The following is a 24470-nucleotide window of genomic DNA, read 5'->3' on the forward strand; positions in this document are numbered from 1 at the left end:
AGGTGCGGCTCCTCCCGGCCCGGCCGCGGTCCCGCCCCGGGGCGGCGCGGAGCGGAGCGGCCCCGCGCTCCGGAACGGGCGGTGCTGCCTGCCCAGCCGTTTCCTGCCCGGGACGCGGCGGAGCCGAGCGGAGCGGAGCCGAGCGGAGCCATGACTCACCAGACCGGCATCCACGGTGAGCGGCGCCCCCGCCGAGCGCTCGGGTCCCCCCGGCCCATCCCGGGGGCTGCCCCCGCCGCTCGGCCCCCGCCCCGGGCCGGGCTGCCCCGCCGCGCCCCCGGCATCGGCACCCCCGGGGCCGCGCCCCGCGCATCCCCGGCCCCGCCGCGGCGGACTGCGGGCGCTGTCGCGACAGCGGCGGCGATGGGGGCGATGAGATGAAGATTCGGGTCCATCGATTCTTCGGTTGAACCCCCGCAGGCGGGTTTCCTGCGGTTAGCGGGGGAGGGGGACACTGAGTCAGGCTCGGAGGGAGCGTTTGGGTGCCGGCCGGAGGTGCGGGAGGGGGCTCACCCCGGGGTGCCGCCGGTGCGGGGCTCTCCCGCATCCTTTGTCTGGGCTGATGCTCAGCACCCGCCGCGACGTGCTCGGACAGATGTGTCACGCTCGTCTGCCTGGCCGCAGCCCCGGCCACCGCTCCCTTGCCCACGGGGATGCTCGGCCCCAGCTGCTCCCTAGCCCGGGGGAGCTGCGGAGAGCCCGAGTGAATTCCTGCTTCCCGATTTCTCCGCCCGCTCCCCACAGGACCCAGCCAGCACCCCGACACAACGGCTTCTGCATTTCTGAGTGTGCTTGGTGCATGACTGACTGTGTGTCCTCACGGTATTTCCCTCCTGCCCCTCGCCTCGCCAGCTCAATTAGCAATATTAATCAGGAGTAGAGGTGCTGCATAATTTATGTAAGCGAATCAATATGCGAGCAGGGATGTGAGAGCAGCTGCCCCTGGAGCCCTGCTCTGTGCGGTCGGGTGTGAATCCAGCCCGCAGCGTGTCCCGGGAGGGAGCTGGGACAGTGGCCTCGCAGCTCCCTCTGGCCAGCACCTTTCTGCAGGGTGGGGATTTGTGTCTGCTGGTCCTTCGTGGCAAGAGCATCCTTGTTCCTCCAGAACATCCTTCCCCTCCAGTTGCTTCTGGAGGGGCTGTAGCTGAGAAGTGGCCAGTGATGATGCTTAGATGTTCCTCATGCTTGTGCTCAGGAGAGCTGGTGGTTGTTGATGTGTTTGGGTTCTGGTTCATTGCTTCTGGCTTAAACTGAGATCCTGAAGCACATGCTCTAATTAAATCTTCCTTATTTTGTAAAAATACAACAATAATTTAAAAAGTTCAAAATCAGCAGGATGGAGCCCTGCACCCCCCTGAGCTCTGGGTGTGCTGGCCCCATCTGCAGAGCTGTCCATGGGGTGTGGGCAGGCAGGGCCTGTTGCACTGTGTGCCCCTGGAGGCTGCTGCCTGTTGCTCTCTGGCCGTGCCCGGCTGCTCCTGTGCTGCTGGTGCTGTCCTTCCTGGCACCCTGCAGCTGCCAGGGAGGGAGATGTGCCAGCTGGGCTCTCTCTGAGAGCACTGACCTTGGCTGACCTTGGTTGCCCACTGCTTGGCAAGCTGTGCCCAGTGCTGGGAGTCACGGCTGCCCGTGGGACGTGACGTGCCCTGTCAGCGGGAAAGGGGAAGGGACGCCACTTCCCCCAAGGAGCTGCAGTGCAGGGAGGGGATGGACATGATGACTGCTCTGGCAGCAGATTCCTGGGCTGGGGTGGAGTAAAATCCCCCCTGTGGTTATGGAAAATAGCTTGTGTTGGGTGGTCTCTGTCACAGCATCCTGGACATCTCTGGGCTCTCTCTCCGTGCCCTGTTGCGCTGTCTCTCTTCCGGGAAGCTGCTGTTTCCTCTCTGAATGCAAATCTGCCCCTCCAACACCTGTGATGCACAACTGGGGTGCCCCAGGCTTTAAGGGAACCCTCCCTTCGAGGTGGGTTTGGGATATTTCAGTCTGCCCCACCCAGTCATGGTGATTGAATTATTCTGTTTGCTCAGCAAAGAGCAGATTCCATATCGAATGAGGAAGAGCAATCCCACTGCTACTTTCATCCCCTCTGCTGAGGCACTGAGGTCTCTTGTTTGTTAGGAGGAGGAATTATTCACTTCTTCCTGGTTTCTGGGGCCTCGTTATCTTTGTGTGCACCCAGCAGTTTCTTTTTCTTCATTCCCATTTCTCTCACATTTTCAGGAAGACATCTGCTCCCAGGGGAATTATGATCAGGTTCTGCAGCTGGCTTAGGGGAGGTTGCAGACAAGCTGGGAGGGATTTTGCTCCACACAGTGCTAGATCTGTGTGAGGCAGGGTGACGTGGTGGTGGGGAACCCCTGGAGCAGAGACACTCCCACGTCATCCCAGCTTTTGGGGAGAAACAGGTGAAGAGGAAGCTCTGACAGTGAGAGCTGGGGGGTCAGGGAGTGCAATCAAGCCTGAGCCTTTCATGCAGGGGCAAGAGGCTAATTATTATTTTTTTAGGTATCTCAGGCAGCTCTCTTGAAGGTGCTGGCAAGAAAACCAGGCTGCCATGGAGACTGCCAGGCTGGGGAGGCGGTTGGAAGCTCTCAAAGGGTGCTGTGGGCTTCCTGGGGCTGGAAACCTGCTTTTTAGCTACAGCTGGGAGGACTCATTGAGTGGTTTTACAGTCCCTATTTTGCTCTGAGTAGCATTAGCATTAGATTGGAACAGCATTTGCTGCCTGAGCTGAGAACCTTGGGAAGGCGGTGCTGAACCGGGGCTTTGATGCTGGTGGAAGGTCATCTGCTTTCAGTTGCTTCTGGGATCTCTTTCAAGACCACTGGGTAGAGAGAAAAAGTCTCTTAGAGGGTATTTTTTTCATCTAGAAAGTAGAGAAATCAAATGCATTTTGTTTCTTCAACCCAAAAATAGAGTTTGGTACCTGCTCTTTCTGGGGGAGGTGGGAAGAGCTGGGCGTAGGGGAGGACCTTTGCTTCCATCCACAGGGGAGCTGCCACTTTGCCCCAGGATCTTGCTTTGGGAATGCATCTGGTAGGAGTGGATGTTTGCTTCAGGAGGAGCATAACCATGGTGCACATGGGCAGGAATGCTATCAGATGGGTAAAAAAAGAGCATAAGGTGAGAGCCAGGAGCTGTTGGGTCTGCCAAAGTCTTAGTGGAAAGCAGGCAGATTCCTGTCTCTCTAGTGAGAAGAAAGAAGGACCTTCTCTGTCCATCCAGCACATCATTAGCCCCTCTCCTCTGGCTGTGCTGGGAGGCAGCACTGGCTTCTGAGGCACCTGGATGCACAAATTTGGGGGGCAGCTTTGGAATGCTGGAGGTACCCCCTAAGCAAAGACATGTCACAAGGTGCCATCAGCGAAGGAGGAGAAGGAGAAGGGATGGCTGGTCCATGGCCCCTTTTATCCATGGGGAGCAGAGGGCACTGGGCTGCTGCAAGGATATTTTTGAGGAGCCAGACCCAATCTCTTTTCTGGGGCCACCTTGGAGGTGGATGGGGAGGTACGGCCCATATCCAAGTGGGGGCACGTCAGGATGGCCAGAGGGGCAGCACCAGTGGCAGACCAGATAAATGAGATGTCAAACCCCTTGAATGAAGCAGTGGTGGGATGGAGGAAATCCTTTGGAAAGTGTGCAGTGAGCCTAAATGCAATGAGATCGTGGCCATGGTCTGTCCCTGGGTGCCTGCCCCCTGCAGTGCACAAACCAGTGCTGCACTGGTGCCTTTGCTGGATGGAGAAAGGAGCAGCAGCCAGCAGCTTCTGCAGGCAAGGACAGACCATGCACCACCACTCTGCCCCAGGATCCAGCTGATGCTGCCTGCAGGGTGAGTGCTGCCTACCCTGGAGCAAGGGATGAGGAACTCCAATCCAAGGTGGCAAAGTGCAGACAAGACAGGTCCTGGGCACACATGGAAAATCAGGTGTTGAGAAGCAAATGTCTGGTGTCAGGCAGGTGGCTGAAAGTCTCTGGGTGGGATTTGCACTAAGGACCAGGAGCTGTCCATGTGAAATCCTGCAGGAATACAGTCTAGCCCCACAAAAAATTGGGAGAAAAGCTTTGAAGCTTTGCTTGTCTCCTCTCTTGCTCCCTTTCCCCCCCTGCCCCACTCCCTTCTTTCTATTTTCTTCTGACATCTGTAGCTTTTTTCCTCAGAAAAGATTCCCTGCAAGGACATATTTATTTTTTCCATGGTGAGGAATAAAATCCTCTTACTGCTTAAACTGGCCAACCGTGTCCATCGGCAGAAAAGCTCTCTGCAGCAGCGAGTTGAGCAGGCACTGCCTAAAGGAGTTACACTGGGATAGACTGAAAAGAAGGAATTTTAGCAGCAGCAAAAGCTATTTTGTGCCTGTTGCAGTTGTATCCTTTCCTGGCTGCCCAGAGCAGGAGCTGGGCAGGGCTGTCTGGGCAGGGAAGGTGTGGGTAATGCAGGTATAACCATGTTTTATTCATCACCATCTTGACTTCTGTCTGGCCACGCATCCCTGGAACTTGGACAAGTTTTGCTTGGGTTTGTGGCTGGATTTTTGGCTGAGTTTCCCTGTTACATCCCAGGCACGCTGTGCCCCGGACAGTGAAAGGGAAGCAGCCGCTTGCAGTCGCATCGAGTTGAAGAAGATGTCCGGGGAATGAAAGATTGATGGCCCGGGGCTCGGGTTTCCCGCCGGGAGGGCAGGCTGGCCGGGTGTACTGGGAGAGGCATCTGTTTCAGGGAGCATGTATTATTGATCTGGGGGCCACGGGGAAGGGTCAGACCAGCAAAAACCTGCTGTGCCCCAACAAGTGGGCAACAGGCTGGAGGAGGGGGGGTGCTGTGGCTGTCACCTCCATCCCTGTCCCGCGGTGCTTCCCCGGGGATTGCGCGGGCGGCTCTGCCGGCATCCCCAGGAGAGAGGGACCCTTGCTGTGGGCACGGTGCCATCAGTGCCTCTGTGCCCCCCCGGTGCCATCAGTGCCTCTGTGCCCCCCTGGTGCCATCAGTGCCTCTGTGCCCCTCCAGTGCCATCAGTGCCTCTGTGCCCCCCCAGTGCCATCAGTGCCTCTGTGCCCCCCGGTGCCATCAGTGCCTCTGTGCCCCCCCAGTGCCATCAGTGCCTCCGTGCCCCTCCGGTGTCATCAGTGCCTCTGTGCCCCCCCGGTGCCATCAGTGCCTCTGTGCCCCCCCGGTGCCATCAGTGCCTCTGTGCCCCCCCAGTGCCATCAGTGCCTCTGTGCCCCCCCGGTGCCATCAGTGCCTCTGTGCCCCCCCGGTGCCATCAGTGCCTCTGTGCCCCCCTGGTGCCATCAGTGCCTCTGTGTCCCTCCAGTGTCATCAGTGCCCCTCTGTCCCCTCCAGTGCCATCAGTGCCTCTGTGCCCCCCCGGTGCCATCAGTGCCTCTCTGCCCCCTCCCCGGTGCCGTCAGTGCCCCTCTGTCCCCTCCAGTGCCATCAGTGCCTCTGTGCCCCTCCAGTGCCATCAGTGCCTCTGTGCCTCTCCAGTGCCATCAGTGCCTCTGTGCCCCCCTGGTGCCATCAGTGCCTCTGTGTCCCTCCAGTGTCATCAGTGCTCCTCTGTCCCCTCCAGTGCCATCAGTGCCTCTCTGCCCCTCTGGTGCCATCAGTGCCTCCATGCCCCTCTGGTGTCATCAGTGCCCCTGTGCCCTCCCCGGTACCATCAGTGCCCCTCTGTCCCCTCCAGTGCCATCAGTGCCTCTGTTGTGCCCCCCCAGTGCCATCAGTGCCTCTGTGCCCCCCTGGGCTCCCTGGGGCTGTAAACAGCAGAAGAGGCTCAGTCTGGGGCAGTGTTTGGCACGGTGGTACCCACAAGCAGCATCGTTCAGCAGCTTAAACAAGAGCCATGCTTCAGGCTCTGGAATCTCCTGGGGATTGATCCAAAGGGGCACATCCCAGCACAGGGCAGCCCTCTGGCTGCCAGCAGCCTGTCTGCCAGGAGGTGCAAGGATCTGGCTGCCCTGCTGCTGCCTGAGCTGGGGGAATGCAGGCTTTGCTCTGAATGCACCTTTTGCTCAGTGCTGCCCGAGGGCTGGCACTGTCCTGCCCTCCTCCCACAGCTCCAGTTCTCCTCTGGCACTTTGCCTGCAGGGTCAGGGCCACCTGAAGGCCACTGCTGGCCAGCCACCAGCTCCCTGCCACACCGTGGGCTGCCACACCAGCCTGGGTGCCCCGGTGCCATCAGCTGGCTCTGCTCAGCCCTCCACCCCAAATGGAGGTGCCACTGGGCTGGGAGGCTGTGTGGGACAAGGGGACCTGGGACCTGCTGTTATCAGGCTTCTAAAGGCTGTTTGTGCACAGGGGACAGCTCACCTGCAACCTACAAACAGGTGGGAGAGGGAGGAGCTGCAGGACTCAGTGGCTGAAGGAGATTTTGGACTGGGGTGTGTGTGCCCACCAGGTCTGCCATGAGGGTCAGCAGCAGGGCTGCCTTGTAGAAAGGCCAGAAGGTTCCTCAGATGCCTCTGGGCTCACACTGCCTCAAAGCAGCAACATCCATTTTTCGGGGCAGGGATGGAGACATGGTGTCCTTCCCAGGGTTTGGGCACCCCCATCGTGAGTTTTCCCAAACACCACAGTGGGTCTTGATGTTCCTGACTGGAAAACCAGTACAAACTGTTCATAGTTTTTCTTCTCCTCCCTGGGCTGACCAGCTGCAGCTCCTGCACGCTGTGCCCTCTGGCCCAGGTGCTGTGTGTGCTGTGCCTGGCTCCTTGCACGATGCTGGGTGTGCTGTTGGTGCTGTGCCTGCAGCCTTGTCAGCACCAGATAACGTGGTCATGCTCTTGTTTGTGCCTTCACCAATGGCTGTGCCTGCAGCAGTGTGAAGTGACTAACCTGGACTTGGCTTGTCACCCACCTCTCTTTGGAGCTGCTGGACCCTGCCCTGTCTGGTCCTTTCTCCAGTTATGGTACTTTGCTTCCTATTGAATTTCATCCTATTTCTTTTTTTCCCAGCCCGTTTCTCCAGTCTCCTGAGAGAACGCTGAGTTTTTCTCCAGTGCACACTTGCATCTCCTCTAGCTTCCCACCTTACAGCTGCAGGAAGCACTATTGCAGCTGCCAGAAGTGTTCATGGAGATGTGGATAAAGCAGCACCCACCCCAGGTGCCCAGGACACCTGCTCGATCCCAGCTCTGACCCCTCCCTGAGTGAGTTACCCATGCAGTTCTGTGTCTGTGCCATGGAGGTTCAGCACCCCCATGTCCCCAGGCTGGCATCTGACACTTGGAGACACTTAGAAGCTGAGCTGAGACCCCTGAAGCCCACAGGTGTCTGGCTCTGCTGGAGGAAGCATGAGGGATCTCATGCATCTTGGCCTCAGCAGATCCACACTGGCTGTAGCCCGGCTTGGATTTGTTTCTGGATTATTTGTTCCAGGATTTTCCAGGAACCCATGTCTAGAGGGTGAGTTGGATGTGTGGGTCCCTTTCAGTCCTGTTGCTCCTCCTTCTCCCTTGGTTTTTATGGTTTCCTCACACATGGGTTTTTCAGCTCTCGAGCTGTATCCTGGAGATCTCCTGGCAGGGGATGCCATGAGGCGCCATCTCCAGGGTGAGGTCTCCTCCAGCTCTTCCTCCAGAGCCAACTGTGGACTTCTCTATTAATATTTCAGGCACACAAGCCATCTCATCAAGTCTGCTGTGCCAGTTAAGTGGTAATCATGCCCTAATGAAGCAGTGCTGAGCTCGTGCTCAAACCTTCCCTGGTTTATTCCTCTCCCTCCTCACTGGCTCTTGGCTCTGCGTTGTGAGAGGCAGAAGGGGACGTTGGAGACATGCTGGTTTTTATGTAAATGAAAATTGCTTAAAAAAACCCAAGAAACAGCAGAATTAAATCTTGCAAGCCCCCTCTGAGGTTATTTTGAAAGCTTTGCTGCTGTCTCCTCTGGAAATATTCTCCCTCCTTGGAAGATCTTGTGGTATTTCCTGTGGTGCTCTTGGCTTCTCGGGCAGCATCCAGGCTTTTCCTCACCCCCTTCAACCCCTGGGTACCTACACAGCCCCCAGTGCTTGGCTGTCATTGTCAGCCACTCACCTGCCAGTCATCCTGGCTGTCAATCTGCAGGGCACTCCTAGCATTTCCAAGTGGGCTGCAGGGTTGCATTTGCCCAGACTCCTGATTTTCCAGACCCCCCACCTGCCTTTGGGTTCTGGGAAGGATGGGGTCACACTGGAGGGATTTGCAAGCTGGTCAGCGCTGTAGAGCTCTCCTATTTCATCCCTGAAGTTGATGCTGTGGAAACATCCAAGAGTGATGTTGTTCTCTCATAGTTTTGCAGTGTAATAGGAGTTGGTGAAACTTGGTGCTTATTATGAGTTTTGTCTCCTGCATGAGGTTTCCTGGGTGTTTAAATGTTTTTTTCTTTTCCTCTTCCGCCTTGTGTGTGTGCAATAACCACAGATGCTGCCAGAAGGAAACTGCCACTCTCACCAGGGAAAGGGGCTGAAAATACCAGAATATCCTTGGTTGGGCACAGCAGGAGCAGGCTGAGCTCCCAGCTGGCACGGGGAGAGGGTGAATGTCTGCCCTGAGAACTGGGAGAGCTACATGCCCTGATGCTGCTGGAGGGAGCCTGCTTCTGGTGGGATTACACCAGCAAACCTTCTGTTTGTCCCCTGACATGCCATTAAGGAGTGACATGCCTTTGCTGGGGTGTCTGTGTGCCCATCCCTGCAGGCTCCTGTCAGGATGGCATCTCTGAGCCTGTATGGGAGCTGCTGCCTGCAGGGAGCCAGCTGGGAGCTCTCCCTGGCCTGTGCCTCTCCTCTCGTGGGAGGAGGATTCAGCACCCCCTGATCAGGGCAGGCTGTGAGCTGTGAGCATCACAGAGCTGTCACTGTGGGGACAGGCAGGAGTGCCCTGGGAGCTCTGGCAGTGCCCCAGCCCAGGGTCTGCCTGCAGGGACTGAGGGCAGCACTCAGTGACGGTCAGTGGCTGCTCGTGTCCCTTGAGCAGTGCTGGTGACATTGGGGCTCCTCTGGGGCTGTGCCAAGGGTGGCACCCAGTGCTGGAGGGACTGCAGGGGATGGATATGGCCCTTGTAGGGATGGTTTCCTCTGCCATGTGCCTTAGCTGTGGGTGCTCTCGGGCTCCAGGCTCCTCCCTGCTGCTGGCACAGCAAAGCCCCAGGAATGGAGGGGCTGCTGATGGAGATTCCAAGCCCAGGTCCTGGTCCGGGCTAAGGGGTGTCTGCCCAGGTCTCTGATCTTTGCAACATCATTTTCTTGAGTATTCTAAAACCACAGCAGCTTTTGAAGTCACAGGGCCCCCTTTGCTGCACGGCTGCATCCAGGAAAGGGCTTGGGTGGCTTTAGGGGAAGCCAGGCCAGGAGATGATCCTTGTTGGGGGGCTGGCCCCTCAAGCCACATCTCCTGGGCTTTGCTTTCACACAGAGCATGTCCTGGGTGGCACGGGGAGCTCTGTGCCAGTGATGCTTCAGGGAGGGCAGATGAAGCCTCCAGTGCTGGCTGGAGGCTGCTCCTTCCCTGTCCCGTGCCTCCAGCTGCCTCCTGGTAGGATGCTGAGGGTTGGTTGCCATTGCCTGGTGCTCAGGGAGTGGGGTGAGGAGGAGTGCTCCCCAAAACTCCTCCCAAAAGCCTTCTGCAATCCAGACCCTGCCAGCTCCAGAGCAGAACCCTGGGGCTGTTCCTTTCCCTTCCCCACGGGCTCAGCTTCAAACCAGCATGTCCAGTTTGGAGCTGTGCTGGTTCCCAGCCGCTGGGAGCAGCATCCTGCCGTGTGTCACCAGCCTGCCAGGGCACCACAGCCCGCCAGGACACCCTGCAGCCACCCCTGCCGCTCTGTAAAGCCAATCAACTTGTCACTTGAGCTCTCCCTGCCTGCACTGGCCAAGCCACCGTCTAAATTTGGGTGATTATGTTCACCCAGGCCAAGTATCAGGTTCTCTGGGTCACATGTGCTCCCTCCCAGCTGCTATTTAACTCTGGCGCCGCAGGGAGACGCGGCACTTCTCTCCCAGCTTTTGGGGTTTTCTGTTGTTGTTATTTTTTATTAGAATTTTTTTGGCACCAGAGATTTAATTATTATTTTTTTTAAGTTTAAAATTTCTGTCCTGCCAAGTTGGTCCCCTTTCTGGTCAGTCACTAAGCAACCCAGCACCTGCTTTGATTGCTGAATCTGATCACGATGTTTTTGGTTCTTTCAGCCACCACAGAATTGAGGGACTTTTTTGCCAAAGCCCGAAATGGTTCAGTTCGGCTCATCAAGGTCATCATTGAGGACGGTAAGTCCCATTTTTAAGTGCTTTGATTTACACTCTGTCTGTTCTCTGGTTCCTCTCCTCCTTTCTTCCTCACCACTGCGGTGCCAGCTTGTGTTCTTGTAAACCTCAAGGAAAATGCTGCTGGGGCTTCTGGGCATGTGGCAACCCAGACCTGAAATGCAAGCCCAAACTTTGGCTGTGCTGCTGAGCAGCTCTTGGAGCCCCAGGCCAGCTCCAGGGGGGAGCAGTGACTTTGCCAGCAGAGCAATACCAGCCTGGGGTCGGTGCTCTGTGGGGGCTTTTGCTGCTGCTGTGTCATGTTTTATTATGGGATCCCCGTGGCAGGCTGCTGCAGGGAGCCTGGGACCTTTGTTGGGGGTGATGCACAGGGATCTTCTTCCTGGGATGTGCCATCCCACAGCTGGCAAGGAGATGGGCAGGGGGGTGCTGGTGGCTCAAGGACTGCAGTGGCATCCTGTGAGGAATGCCAGACTGAGACCCATCCCATCCCATCCCATCCCATCCCATCCCATCCCATCCCATCCCATCCCAGGGCTGCCCCTAGCCCAGGATACAGGCTGGCACAAACCTCACCCGTGTTTGTCCCATGGAATGGCTCCTTTGGTGCCCTTTGCATGTGTCAAGCAAGTGAGCAGAGCTGAGCACTGATTGCATGTCCCAGGGGCGGGAGCTGCCCTGGTGTAGGTTTTCCATCACCTCAGCCTCATACAATTGCATATGAATGACTTGTTTCTCCAGCAGCAGCAGGGACATTACTGCCCTGCCAAGCTGCTGTCACCACCTCCCCTGGGTGGGCCACCAGAGCAAAAACCGAGGTGGATGTGGTTGTAAGGAGCCTGTGGTCATAAGGAGCCCACCTGACCTTTGGAGAGGCCACAACGTCCTGTTCAGAAGAGCAGCATGACTGGAAATGCATGGGACACATCCATGGAACTGCAGCAGCAGGGCCCAGCAGTGTTGGCTTTGGCCTTGGCAAGGTCCCCACTGTTGGGGGGTGAAACATCCACATTGTTTCTCTGGAGTGTCTTTGACAACAATTTTGTGCTCTCAGCTTCTTTTGCTTTTCTAAAGTGGGAGTCAGGTTTGTATTAGGATAAGTCATGCCTGTCCCTAAGCCTGGACTTGGGATGCTCAGGGCTTGTTCTGCTGGTTTTGGGTTGTGGCTGCTGATGCCAGTGAGGGAGACTTTTTATCACCAATGGAAAACATTTCCCACCATCTCTGCTGTGGCTGAAAGGGATGGTTTTATCTGTGCATTGCCAGCAGCAGGGCCAGCACTGTGCTGTCACACAGGGGACACCAGCCTGCTGGTACCCAGCAGAGAAGGACCCTTGGGCACTCAGAGTGGCCAGGCAGATGTCACAGACAGACAGACAGACAGACAGATGCTCACCCTGGAAGGGAGGTGTCCAGAGCAGCCTGGGGAGGACATGCCAGCTGCCCTGCCTGCACAGGGGATGTGGAAGGGGAGCCTCCCTCTCTGCTGGATGGCTGCAGCACCTTTTGCCCTGTGGAGAATTTGTCTTGGGGCATTTTGGAGCAGGCAAGAGTGAGTAGAAGGAGAGGAAGATGATGCAAGGAGCCTTATGGCAGATGCTCTGTGTCCAGGCAGCTCCAAGGCTGAGTGACCCTTTGGGAGCAATTGGAGAGGTTGTTTTTCCTTTGGAGGGCTACTGGCAAGAGCTGAGATTGGATGGAGGAGGGAGTAGGGGAGCAGGATGTGCACCAAGGCTCAGCAGCAGTTTCCTGCTGTGAGAGCAGCTTGTGCTCCTGCTGTTTTTAGATGATGCTCTGCTCCTCACTGCCAGCAGGATTTGGGACAAGATTGGCTTTGTGGACTTCCCTGTTGGATGCATTTCTTTACTCACAGGTGATGGTGTACCCTGAGTTTTGCAGATTGGCACCCACCAGAGCTGCAGGCAGGGTTGTAGAGGCATTTCAGAGCAGGGCAGGGAGTGCTGGGGGCACCTGAGGGCCAGAAACGCTCCCAGCTCTGCTTTTCCAGCAGCAGCCCCTGGGACAAACAGAGCCTGACACAGCCAGTGCTGTGTAACCCTCCTGAAGGGAGTCTGCTCTGAGTTTCCCCTTTCTGACACTGCCCAAGGAATAAAATTTGTCCCTGAATGGGTTGAGCAAACTGCAAAGAGCTCGGGGGAAAGGTGAGCGCTGCCAGCTCCCAGCAGCACGGCGGGGTCGGGCTGAGTCACAGCCCGGGAATAGCCCGGGGTGACTCAGCACTGATTGCTCTGAGAGTGAGGTGTTGGTTTGTTTTGCAGACAGAGATACCCTCCAGCTGCCAGTGGGTTTGGCCCTGCGAAATCCCTGCAGTTTCTTCTTTGTGATGCACAAATCCATTCGCAGAGCTTTGTGTTTATTTTAGGAGTACACTGAGGTTTTTGTGCTTCCCTTTCTCCAAACAGGTAGTTTTGGAAAAGGTAAAGTATTTCAAGCACCTTGTTCTCTGCTGTCCTTGTTACTGAACCAGCAACTTGTGCCACCCATGCACCAGTAACTGCATTGAGTAGTGGTGGCAGATGCCAGGGCAGGGCAGGGGAGGCACTGCTGTCACAGGGGATGGCCTGCCTGGGTGGGTAATTCCCCCCCAAACCCTTCATTCCTCAACTGTTTTCCTTAAAAGCTTTCCTGCTGTGAGATCTGGAGCTGCTGAGCTGAATGGGTTGGGAGGGAGAGGGTTGTGCCCCAGCCAAGGGGCTCCCTGGCTCCCAGTGGGCAGAGGTCCTGGCAGGGCATGGCCTCAAGTGCTAATTGCCCAAAGCCCCAAAACATTTTGCTTTGGCACCTCCAGAATTTCCTACATCTTGTTCTGAGTCCTGTAATCTCCCCCCAGACCTTTCTGCAGCTACAAATGGAGTAGAAATACAGGCTGTTTTCCAGCAACCTATGCTGGTATCCCCAGCACCCCCACTTTTCCACCCAGCCATCCCAAAGCTTGACTTGACCCTTGCCAGGGTGTGGATTCATGTCTGTAGGATGCCTGCACCAGTGTTTGAATCCCAGCTGAGCAGTGCCCGGCTCACAGGGCTCCCAGTCCCACTGCCCCTGGGGTAGCAGCTGAAAATGATGCCCTGAGGTGTGTGTGAAGTGCACAGGTTGTTTCCAGAGGCTGGGGCTCTCCTGGCAGCATGGTCCCCTCCAGGCTGGGGACTGTGGGACATCCCTGCTGCCCACAGACATGGGCTTTGGGTATCAGCTCTGATTTTGACCCCTGTGAGTTACAGGGAATCCAATGGGAGCAGCTTTGGCTCATCACCCTGGATTTTGCTGAGACCGTTACTCTTCTCAGCACCCAAAATGTTGGTGGTTCTCTGTGTCCCTGGTGAGGTGTTCTAGTGACCCTAGGGCTTGTCCAGATGGGGTGGGGGAGCTCTTGTGAGTGAGGAGGGGTGGGTGGGACTGCAGAGCTGGAGGGAGCAGGAGGGAAGGAAGCCACAGGTGATCACCAGAGAGACTTTGCTGTGGGAAACACAGAAAGGGAAGAGATGTTTGACAGGGGGCAGAAAACCAGCCCTCCACAGCAGCCACAGCCCCCTGGTCTCTCCTGGTGGGAATGTACACTCCTGCACGTGGCTTGAGGTCACACTTTGTTCTTCTGCAGTACAGCATCACTGTTGGTGGGGGAGCTGCCATGAACCCTTAGTGAGCCACCGCCTGGTCCTGGAGAAGAGCCTTGCTTTGGTGTAACCCCACCTCTGCTGTGTTCTCCTTGCAGAGCAGCTCGTGCTGGGAGCCCACAAGGAGCTGTCCCGGCGCTGGGACACCGACTATGACACCTTGGTGCTGCCCCTGCTGGATGAGCAGCAGCCCTGCTACGTCCTGTACCGCCTGGACAGCCAGAACGCCCAGGGCTACGAGTGGCTCTTCATCTCCTGGTCCCCCGACAGCTCCCCGGTGAGCCCCAGCCCCTGGCACCCACCTGGGGACAGGGACCTGCCCGGGGAGGGACGGGGACAGGGGGTGCTGGCCATGGGGACGGTGCCCTGGGGCTGGGGAGGAGCGTTCGCACCCTGGTGGTTGAGAAATGGAGCTGCTGTGGGGATGGGGAATGTTTTAAGACACAAAGAGGTACACTGGGACTGTGTCTCTGTCCTATTTCAGTGCTAGTGAGGAGATGGAGGAGCTGGGATGTGGAGGGGGGAGTGGTGTGGACCATGAGGCCAGGATGGAGACACCCCACCATGGCTCTGGCCATTGCTGGCAAGAGCTGGCACTGATTTGCCTCCAGCCTGGCCCTGCTCTGCTTGAGGCTGTTGCAGAGTGGCTGCCAGCCCTTCTCCAGGCCTTGCTCCAAAATCAGCTGGTGGAGAGTGACACAAAAGGGCTGCTTGGAGGGGAAGCAGGTTTAGAGGATGTCAGTGGTACAGCTTGGAAAATACCATCCTGTTGAGCACAACAGCTGAAATTTACTGATGTGTTAACTATATACATATTTGTGTGTATATATATATACACATGTATACATATACAGATATATGTATACAGTATACATATATATATATGTATATGTGTATACATATATATTCCTATATATTTATTTGTTATGTATTTATTTTAATCTTTAAGCTAGATAGATTTACTGCCACATTAATACATGCACTGGTCACATATATAAAATATATATAAAAATATGTATATAAGTGCACCAGTGCATATAAGTGCATCACATATATAAAAATATGTATACAAGTGATATATATGTAATTTTATAAGCATGTGCATATTTGTGCATGTGTACATGTACATATACAGGTGTATATGTAATAATATATTTTTTAAATATGTATATCTTTCAACAAACCACAGGGGCTCTTACTGCAGAAGCACAGTCTGCCCAGGAGCACTTGCCAAAGCTCTTCCCTGCATTTTGCAGAATGATGCAATAGAAGTGCCAAAGGCAAAAGTCACTTTTAAGTGGGTCTGTGGTATTTGTGCCTCCTCTAACCCAGGTGCTGGTGGGAAATGGTGCTCTGGAGCTCAGGGACTGGAAAGCAAAGCATGGAATAAACTGTTGGGTTGTGGGCAGCTCTTGGCAAGGCTGCAGCCCCAGAAATAGTGCTGGTGGGTTTTCCCAGCTGATCCCTACCTGGGGCTGCTGCCATTAAAACTCAGACCCAGCCAGAAACTCGGTGGGTGCTGCCAGGAGAGGCTGAGGTGGGGTGGTGGCTGTGAGCACTGGGCCCCCTCTGGTCCCCTGTGTGACAGCAGTGCCCCCCTGTCCTGGCAGGTCCGGCTGAAGATGCTCTATGCTGCCACCAGAGCCACTGTGAAGAAGGAGTTTGGTGGGGGGCACATAAAGGACGAGATGTTTGGCACAGTGAAGGTACTGTGGTGGGTGCTGGGCAGCCCTGGGCTCTGACCTGAGCTTCAGAGCCTGCCCAGAGCTCAGTGTGAGCGGGTGGGCGTGGGATGCTGGTGTGTGGTGAGGGAGGAGCAGGGTGTTGGTCCTCCACACTGCTCCCTGCACGGCCAGTGCTGCTCTCTGCTGCCTGCACGGCCTGGTCTGTGACAGGGAGCTGGAGAGGCGGGAGGGAGGCTGTGACATGTGGAGCTTTGTGCTGAATGGCAGAGGAGGTGCCAGGTGGTGGCAGTGTCACTCCAGCAGCCAGAGCTGCTCCACACCGGGGTTAGCCCCTGCCTTGCATGGAGGTTTCTCCTCCCCTTCCATGGGCAGAGGGAGCTGCACAGCCGGGGCCATCAGTCCTGCTGGGGCCTCTGGTGCTGGTGGAAGCCAGGGAACGTTCCTGCTCTTCTCCAAGGTCCCTCTGCTGCTCCTGGGCTATGGGCTCTGCCTTTCCCTCTCACTTCCATGCTCATGAGCCTCATGAAACAGCCAGAGGAGCCCACTGCCACAGCCATGGGTGACTGGGGAAGGGCAGGGGGGTCAGGAAACACAAATGGAGGGTGGGATTTGCATGGAGGAATCTGAGAGCCTCAAGGTTGGTCCTGCTGGTCAGGAGGGAGCCTGAGACTCTCTGGGTCACTCAGACTCAGCTCAAGGCTGGGGCCACACCCAGCCCTGCAGCAGTGCCCACCTGTGACAGCTGCCCTGTGCCCTGTCTGCAGGAGGACGTGTCCCTGAGCGGGTACCAGAAGCACGTGTCCTCCTGCTCTGCCCCCGCCCCGCTGACCGCAGCCGAGCAGGAGCTCCAGCAGATCCGCATCAACGAGGTGGGTGTGCTGCAGGTGGTGTCCAGCAGCTGGGGTGGTGTCCAGCAGCTGGGATGGTGTCCAACAGCTGGGATGGTGTCCAGCAGCTGGGATGGTGTCCAACAGCAGGGATGGTGTCCAACAGCAGGATGGGTGTGCTGCAGGTGGTGTCCAACAGCAGGGATGGTGTCCAACAGCAGGATGGTGTCCAGCAGGATGGTGTCCAACAGCAGGGATGGTGTGCTGCAGGATGGTGTCCAGCAGCAGGGATGGTGTCCAGCAAGAGCTGGGTGTCCAGCAGGGTGACCAGCAGGGGTGGGTGTCCAGCAGGGATAGATGTCCAGCAGGTTGTCCATCAGGGTGGGTGTCCATCGGGGTAGGTGTCATCAGGGCTGGGTATCCAACAGCCCTGGGAGAGGAACCTGAGGCCCTCTGGGCACAAAGGCATGGAGGATGCAGGGAGTGGGCATCCAGCTAAAAGGGATGGCTCATTTTTACTTCACTCTCTGCCATTTAAACCATTCCTGCCCTTCTCAAGGTGGATGAACACCCTCACAGTCAGACTGGTGGCATAAAGAGGAATTTACACTACTCTTTTTTTTTTTTCCCTTGCTTGGACATGAGCTCAGGACTGTGTTTTGCTGACAGTCAGAAGTGGTTTGGGGCTGAAAGCAGGTCTGTAACCTGTGGGTATTGGAGCAAAAGCCAGAGCTGAGTTTGAGGATGGGGAAAGCAGGAAGAATTCAGGCTTATCTTTGGACTGCAGCAGCAGCATCCTCTCCCATAGACTTCCTTTCTCTCTATAAATACGAGGGATGGTGTCCCAAGAAATACAGATCTTAGCCTGTATTTGAGGCTTATGTGCTGGAAAGGATGTGGACGTGGTGCACTTCCACAGGTAGGGCTGGGGGCACATAAGGCTGTGTCACCATTGCTCCCTGCTGGTGTTTCACAGCCTCTGTGGTGCTGTGACACACTGAGGCAGAAAAAGGGGTGTGCTCACTGTTGGGGAGACCACTTGGAAGCAGTATTTTGTTTTGGGATGGGGGAATTTCCCTCAGATGCATGGAAAGCTTTCCTCTCTAGAGGAGCATCCCTGTCCTCTGCCTGTGCTGGGGCTGTGGCTCTCAGGGGTGGCTCAGGACATTGTGTGAGGTGTGAAGCCAATCAGCCCCATGGCATTCATTGATAGCACAGGTGAGGCAGGAGGTTTCTGCCTGTCAAAGCAAGTCTGGGGGTGATTTCCACCTGCCAGAGCAGGTCTGCAGGTGGCAGAGTTAAGGGGCATTTGGGAGATGCCACCAAGGGGTGCTCTCCACCCACCAGGTGGGTCTTAGGGGTGTTATCCCAGCTCCCAGCCTGGAGGGCAGAATTTGTTCTGCAGGATCCAAGGAGATGCCCGTGTTTGGAGAAGAGAGAGGTGCTGATGGTGACTGTGTGGTTTGTTTGGCACCTTGAGACATCTGGACTCGATGATCCTTGGGGGTCCCTTTTGACTCAGCTCATTCTGTGGTCTGCCATCACCTTGTCTGGCCTGTGCTGCAGGATTGAGTAGTTTGGGGGGCTGCTGGGTGTGTCTTACAGGGCTGTATGGCCCGGGTAAGTGGTGCTTGTGATGCTCATTGATCTGCCTCATTCTCCTTCCCTCCTACCCTTGCCTTTGGGAGGTGCAGCTCCTGATGGAGGTGCTGCTGCTCTCTGGTTTGTTGGGGGTTATTTTAAGGGTGCATGGTCCCCTGTGTCAGCCTGGGCCACAGGGAGGAGCACTGACATTGAGACACAGATGAAGATGGATATATTTTTGCCTGTGGATTTAAAGGTGGGAAGCAGCCACGTGCTGGGTGTGCTGAGGGGTCTCTGTGTTGGTGTCACAGCCTGGTACAGTGATGCTTCCAGCCTTGTTCATTGCCTGCAGCTTGCAGGCTCCAGGGCCCTGTGCAGCCCCTTGTGTCCAGCCAATCCATTAGGATTTCAGAAGTGGCACAAGGGACATGGTTTCTTTAAAAGCCACCAGCCCATGAGGGCTTTGCTGTGCCCCTCACCTGGAGCTGCCCCTGGGCCCCACTCCCCTCCCCTGTCACTCTGCTGACCACAGCCTTCCAAGGTGGCTGGGGCAGACTTGCAACCTTCACCCCACACATGGCTGTGTTTCTGGTCAGGAGAAGCTGCCTGGGCTCCTCCCCAGCCACCAGGTGAGTGTGGAGAGGGGATGGGAAGGGCAGGACAGCCCAAAGGGTGAGGGCTGCAGGGCAGCAGAGTGGCCTTTGACACTGAGCACAGAAGGGCTCAGGTTTGCACATCCCCCAGGGAGCTGCCCAGCCCTTGGCAAAGCAGGTTTTGGGCTGGGGTTTGAGGATTGGAGGGGCAGAGGTGATGTGATGAGTTAACCCCCTTTCTGATAGCTGGGTGGGAGCTCATGGAAATTTGCCACTGCTATAAATGTGTGTATATTTTTACTAGCTGGAAAATGCCAGCATTACTGAGCTGATCGTTGTCACAGACCGTGGGCTAAGAAACAGCTTTGAGCTTGGCACTGAGCTCAGCACCCACGGCTGGGGAGTCTTTGTAGAAGTGGTGCAGGATCAGAAGCAGGGGTGGAGGGGGAGCTGGGCATATCCCACTGGCAGGCCTGTGGGGCAGAGGAAGGCAGCCTTGGAGCTGGGGGAGAAGGCAGGAGAATTGAGGAGAAACAAAGGTGAGGGTGCCATTGCAGTGTGTCCTTCACAGCTGCCTGCAGTGCTGGTGGTGCTTCACCAGAACCCTCCCATGAGGACCTTGCCATGAAACAGAGAAATGCTCCTCAGGCAGGGTCAGCACCACACCAGGGAGGAGGGAAGAGCAGGAGAAAACCTCACCTAAAGAAAAGGGGATAAAACAACCTCCAGGCAAGCCTGCTGCTGGCAAGGTTGGGAGGCTGGGATGCAGCACATGCTCAGCTGTCCCATGCACTGCTCCCAGGATGTGCCCTGGGGAGTGCTCAGGCAGCCAGATTTGAATGTTTCTGAAAAGGGAAGGAGTAGAAAATGCAGAGGTGTATGGGGGAGTTGATGTTGCTGGGACAAATTTCCACCTCCTGGTGTTTTTGGACTTCAGTGTGCTTTGTGTCAGAGCTGAGGTCTCTGTGGTCCCACTGGAACTCTCCTGGTCTTCCTGCATTTATGGGAGACAAAGCTGGGGTTCTGGAGGTTGTAATGTCCTTGTGCTGCACCTCTCCACAGGGTGGGACCAGGGGAGCTTGTGTTTGTCCTGAATCCCTGAAGGGGTGCTTGCCTCAGGCCCTTGCTGGTGCCAGGGCAGCCTGGGGATGGAGGTCAGCTGGACTTGGTGCCCACCTGAGCAATCATTTCCCTTTCCTGAGAGCTGCACATCAACACCCTGCTCATCCTCCAGGATGCTTGGCATGGATAGGGGCCTGGGCATTTTTTTTCCCTCACAAACCTTCCATATATGCTCCTTAGTGGAGGATAGCCCAAAAGCTGTTGCTGCAAGTGCTGGAACTCCTCCAGACCCTGGACTGGGGCCACCCTGAGTGGGGAGCCAGGAGGAGATGGGTCAGGGATGGGCTCTGCACAGGGATGTTGCTGGAGACCCTGCATGCCCAGGCTCGGGGCTGCACTGGCATCTCCTGTGTTGTTTTTTGCTGCTCTCCCTGCCCCACGTGGCTGGGATCAGCCTTGCCTGTGCTCCAGCAGGGGTGCTGCAGCTCCCTCCTCCTGGCACATCGGTGTGTCCCTCCCCTTCTGCTGTCACATCCCCCTCCTGTGCCATTGACAGTGTGTCTCCTCTCCCCACGCTCTCTCAGGATTCCTGCTCCCAAGGCTCGAGCACTGAGATGGTAGGCAGCTCTGCTCTGCTCTGCTCTGCTCTGCTGGCTTGGTGCCCGGTTTCTCCCCCTCCTGGCAGTGTTTTCCTGCATGCTCTGCCCCAGGCATCTGGCTCCATCCTGTCCCCAGGGTGTGGGGCTGTGTGGGGCTGCTGTGACAGAGGGCAGCCTGTAACAGCACCCACCTTGGTGCTGCCGAGTGGTTTTGAGATGTCAGCTCCAGCTCTTGTGTTTCTCTTGGCATGCCTTGACTTCTCTTCCTTTTCTCTATCAGGGGGAGGGAAATGAAGAAAGAAAAAAAATATAAAAACAACCATAAAGGTTGGACTCTATCCTAAATCCCCAAAACTGATCCCAAAGGAAAGGGACCCACGCTCACTGCAGGGTACTGGGATAGTGTTGTGGAATGCTTCCCTGGGAGGGGGTCTGGAGGTGGGAGGGGCTCCTCTGCCATGGGGTGACCCCGTGTCCCTGTATTCTGTGGCAGATGGTGGGGGGCTGTTGCTGCTGCCCATCGCTGGTAGAGTACCCCGACCCCGAGGAGGTATGGTGTGCCCCCCGTGTCTGCCCTGCTCCCAGCCCCGCCAGGGACCCTGCTGGGCCTGCCTGGAGCCTCCTGCAGCCATTTCATGTCTCTGCAATCTCTTTCTCTCCCCTCTCTGAAGTGGGGTTTGGTCTCCTGGACGAGGGGGTTTGCTGGGGATATGGCTGGCAGCCTCTGCCTTGTAGGGGTTGGGAAAACAGCAGCTGGGAGGATCTTTGTGAGCTGTGGATCTCCAGTCCCCAGCTCTGGTGTTGGAGGGATCTCTGTCTGCTGCAGTACAACCCACTGAGGAGGGTGGGGTGCCCAGCTGAGGGCTGTGATTATTCCAGGGCTTCCCCTGTCACCCACAGGTTGCAGTTGGAGATGATCAGAGAGGAGGTGTGCCAGTGCTGGTCACAGCATCCCTGCAGGGATTCCCTGGGGAATGTTGGTTTTGAGCTGGTGTTTGCTGAGAGTGAAGCAGGAGGTGTGGGGGTGCATGGCTGGGCTGGGTGATGTCCTGGAGAGGTGGGATGGTGACAGGCACCACCATCCTGAGCCTGGCTGACTCTCATGGTTTAATGCCATGATCCCTGTGGGACAGGTGTCAGACACCTCCTTGGAGGAGAAGCCTTTAGCTGCAGAACCAGCTGGTTTTCCTGTTCCTCCCTTCCCCACCCTTTTTCACTGTGCCCTGACGCTGGAGGTGGTCTCCATCCCCAGGTGAAGACGGAGATCAGCGTGGAGAGCAAGCACCAGACGCTGCAGGGCCTGGCCTTCCCCCTGCAGCTGGATGCCCAGCAAGCCATCCAGGCTCTCAAGCAGAAGAAAATCAACTACATCCAGCTGGTAGGTCCCTCACATGGCTTCTCTGTGCCCCACTCCCCACATCCTGCTGCTGTCTCTCACTCCCATCTGCTCCCTGTCCCCTCTGTCCATCAGAAGCTGGATCTGGAGCGGGAGACCATTGACCTGGTGCACACGAGCCCCACAGAGATCTCTGACCTGCCCAAGAGGATCCCCCAGGACTCTGCTCGCTACCATTTCTTCCTCTACAAGCACTCACACGAGGGAGATTACCTGGAGTCTGTTGGTGAGAGCCTCAGCACTGGGAAGGGCCGCTTTGAGCCTGTGCCAGTCCCTGTTTTCCCTGGACCACTGGTTGCATGGAGAGCAGGCAGGGATGGGCACAGGGATGGTGCATAGGGAGCCTCGAGTCAGTTCCCTCCCGTGGTGGGTGCTGCAAACCCTTTGGTGCCATGTGCAGGGCAGGTCTCTGGGTGCTGCCCCAGAGCACTTGGTGGTGGTGGTGGTTTGGTTTCCTCCAGTGTTGTGGGGGCACCAGGGGGGATTTGGGAGGGGAGATGGATGGGGTGGCTCACCCTCTGTTGCTGGATGTTGTCTGGCACTCTGGGCTGGAGGAGCAGGGTGGGATGCAGCTGGTGCTCCCTGGCCATGGGCCTGGGCAGTGCCACAAGCCCTGCTCTGTTTTTGCAGTCTTTATCTACTCCATGCCCGGGTACAAGTGCAGCATCAAGGAGCGCATGCTCTACTCCAGCTGCAAGAGCCGGTTGCTGGACACGGTGGAGCAGGAGTTTTGCTTGGAGATAGCCAAGAAGGTGAGAGTGACCCCCCCAGAGGTGATGGAGCTGGACACTGCCAAGGGGCTGTGCTGCAGCTTTGGTCCAGCCCCTCTGATGGGCTTGGGAGGGAGCTGGGTGCCCCAAAGTGGGTGTCTGTGACTGTGTTTGCAGGGGTCCCAGGATGAGGGAAGAGATGAGAATGTTGACTCCATGTTTCAGAAGGCTTGATTTATTATTTTATGATATATATTATATTAAAACTATACTAAAAGAATAGAAGAAAGGATTTCATCAGAAGGCTAGCTAAGAATAGCAAAAGAAAGAATGATAGCAAAGGCTTGTGGCTCGGACTCTCTGTCAGAGCCAGCTCACTGTGATTGGCCATTAATTAGAAACAACAACATGAGACCAATCCCAGATGCACCTGTTGCATTCTACAACAGCAGATAGCCATTGTTTACATTTTGTTCCTGGGACCTCTCAGCTTCTCAGGAGGAAAAATCCTAAAGAAAGGATTTTTCACAAAAGATGTCTGTGACATGTGTCCAACCCCACGGGAGCTGCTGAGCCCGTTTCCGTTTCCCAGATCGAGATTGACGACGGGGCGGAGCTGACGGCGGAGTTCCTGTACGAGGAGGTGCACCCCAAGCAGCACGCCTTCAAGCAGGCCTTCGCCAAGCCCCGGGGGCCCGTGGGCAAGCGGGGACAGAAGCGGCTGATCAAGGGCCCGGGCGAGAACGGCGAGGACAGTTAGACCCGCGGGCGGGCACGGACACCATCCCTGCGGCGCTTCCCGCCCTCCTCTCCGCTGACCTGGGGATCTTTCCCTCCATCTCAGCTGGTTTTTGGTTTTTTACCTTTTTTTTTTTTTTTTTTCCTGTTTCATTCCTTTTTTAAACATCTGGATGGCTTGTTGCACCTGGGGGCAGGGTGGTGGGCAGGGTTCAGGGTGGGTGGTCGCGGGTTCTGTTCCTCGTGTCCTTGTGCGAGCCCCGGGGCAGCAGAGCCACGTCCCCAGCCTTGCTCCTGTCCCCCTCAGGGTCACAGCCACTGCTCTCGGTGTCCCCTGGGTGACTGAAGGACACACTCACCTGAAAGCTGCTCTATGCAAAGGGAAGGGGGTTGGGGATTCCTGTTTGAAAAGAGAAAATGCTTCTTTCCCTGTCCCCCCCCAGCCTCCAGACTCTGTTCCCCTGTCCCACTCTTGGTGTGCACGGCCCCTCTGCCCCCGGCTGGAGCGATCCCACACCCGCTCAGGGTGTGGGCAGGACCCCCTGTGGGGTGGGCTTTGCTTCCTGTGGGATGGGAGCTTCTCCCTGCAGAGAGCCAGGCAGCGGGAGGTGGAAGTTCCCCACTGAGTCCTGAGCTCAGCCTGGACCTGGAGAAAGGTGACTCTGCCTTTGGGTGATGTTTGCTTCTCCTTTTTGAACTGCTCCAGTAAGGTTTTCCCCCTCAGAAGGAGCTGTTACAGCCCTGACTCGGCCCTATCCCAGTTTAGGGTGGGATCTGGGGGGTTCCTGAGCCCTGGTCCCCCATCTCCATTCCCCAGCCCCCACCATTTCCTTACCCCCAGGTTCTCAGCTGGGTCTGTGGGCTGGGGCAGCCCCATGTCTCAGTAATCCTGTGGGCTACTCCAAATCCTTGTGTGGGGGAGCATGACAGCCCCTGTGTCCCCTGGGGGTGTCCCCAGCCACCAAGGGCCATCATAAACTCCACGGTCCGAGCCTGGCACTGTGATTTGGGCTGCACTGGGGGCAGAGCACCTTGCTGCTGGGTACCAGCAAGGGCTTGAGAGCCACCTGCCTCCCTGAGAGGATGGCAAAGGGGTCAGTGAAACCTGCCCTCTGCTTTCCAGCTGTGGCAGTGAACGTCCAGATGTTGCCTCGGCGGAGTCAGGGGGTTGAAGCTGGGAGGAGCAGAGCACACTGTACTGAACGCTGTATTTTCTAAAGAATAAAGTATTTTTAAAACAGTCTGATGCTCTTTGGAGGTCCCCTGGGTTCCCCATATTTGGGCATTTAGCAGCTGTGAGCTCTGGAGCTGCAAAGCAAATTGCTTGGACATTGTGAGCTGGGAGCCAGCAACTCTCACAACCCACCTGCCCTGGCTGAGTGCAGCCCTCACC

At 56.5% G+C, this 24470-nt stretch overlaps 1 protein-coding gene across 2 annotated transcripts; it reads left to right on the plus strand.

Annotated features, from left to right (window-relative positions):
* Positions 1-8: 8 nt before the first annotated feature.
* Positions 9-24318, plus strand: TWF2 (twinfilin actin binding protein 2). Of its 2 annotated transcripts, XM_071439847.1 has the most exons (10): positions 9-175; positions 10174-10251; positions 13982-14160; positions 15494-15589; positions 16333-16437; positions 20219-20251; positions 21486-21611; positions 21705-21855; positions 22260-22381; positions 22932-24318. In XM_071439847.1, the coding sequence occupies exons 1-10, from the start codon at positions 151-153 to the stop codon at positions 23097-23099; spliced, it is 1083 nt and encodes a 360-aa protein (XP_071295948.1). In that variant the 5' UTR covers positions 9-150; the 3' UTR covers positions 23100-24318. The 2 variants fall into 2 exon arrangements, with proteins under 2 accessions (XP_071295948.1, XP_071295949.1); XM_071439848.1 differs by lacking the exon at positions 20219-20251.
* Positions 24319-24470: the final 152 nt, after the last annotated feature.

This window comes from Agelaius tricolor, unplaced genomic scaffold, assembly GCF_023055355.1.
Source record: "Agelaius tricolor isolate 1412-34295 unplaced genomic scaffold, bAgeTri1.0.p SCAF_14, whole genome shotgun sequence".
Classification (NCBI taxonomy): Eukaryota; Metazoa; Chordata; class Aves; order Passeriformes; family Icteridae; genus Agelaius; species Agelaius tricolor.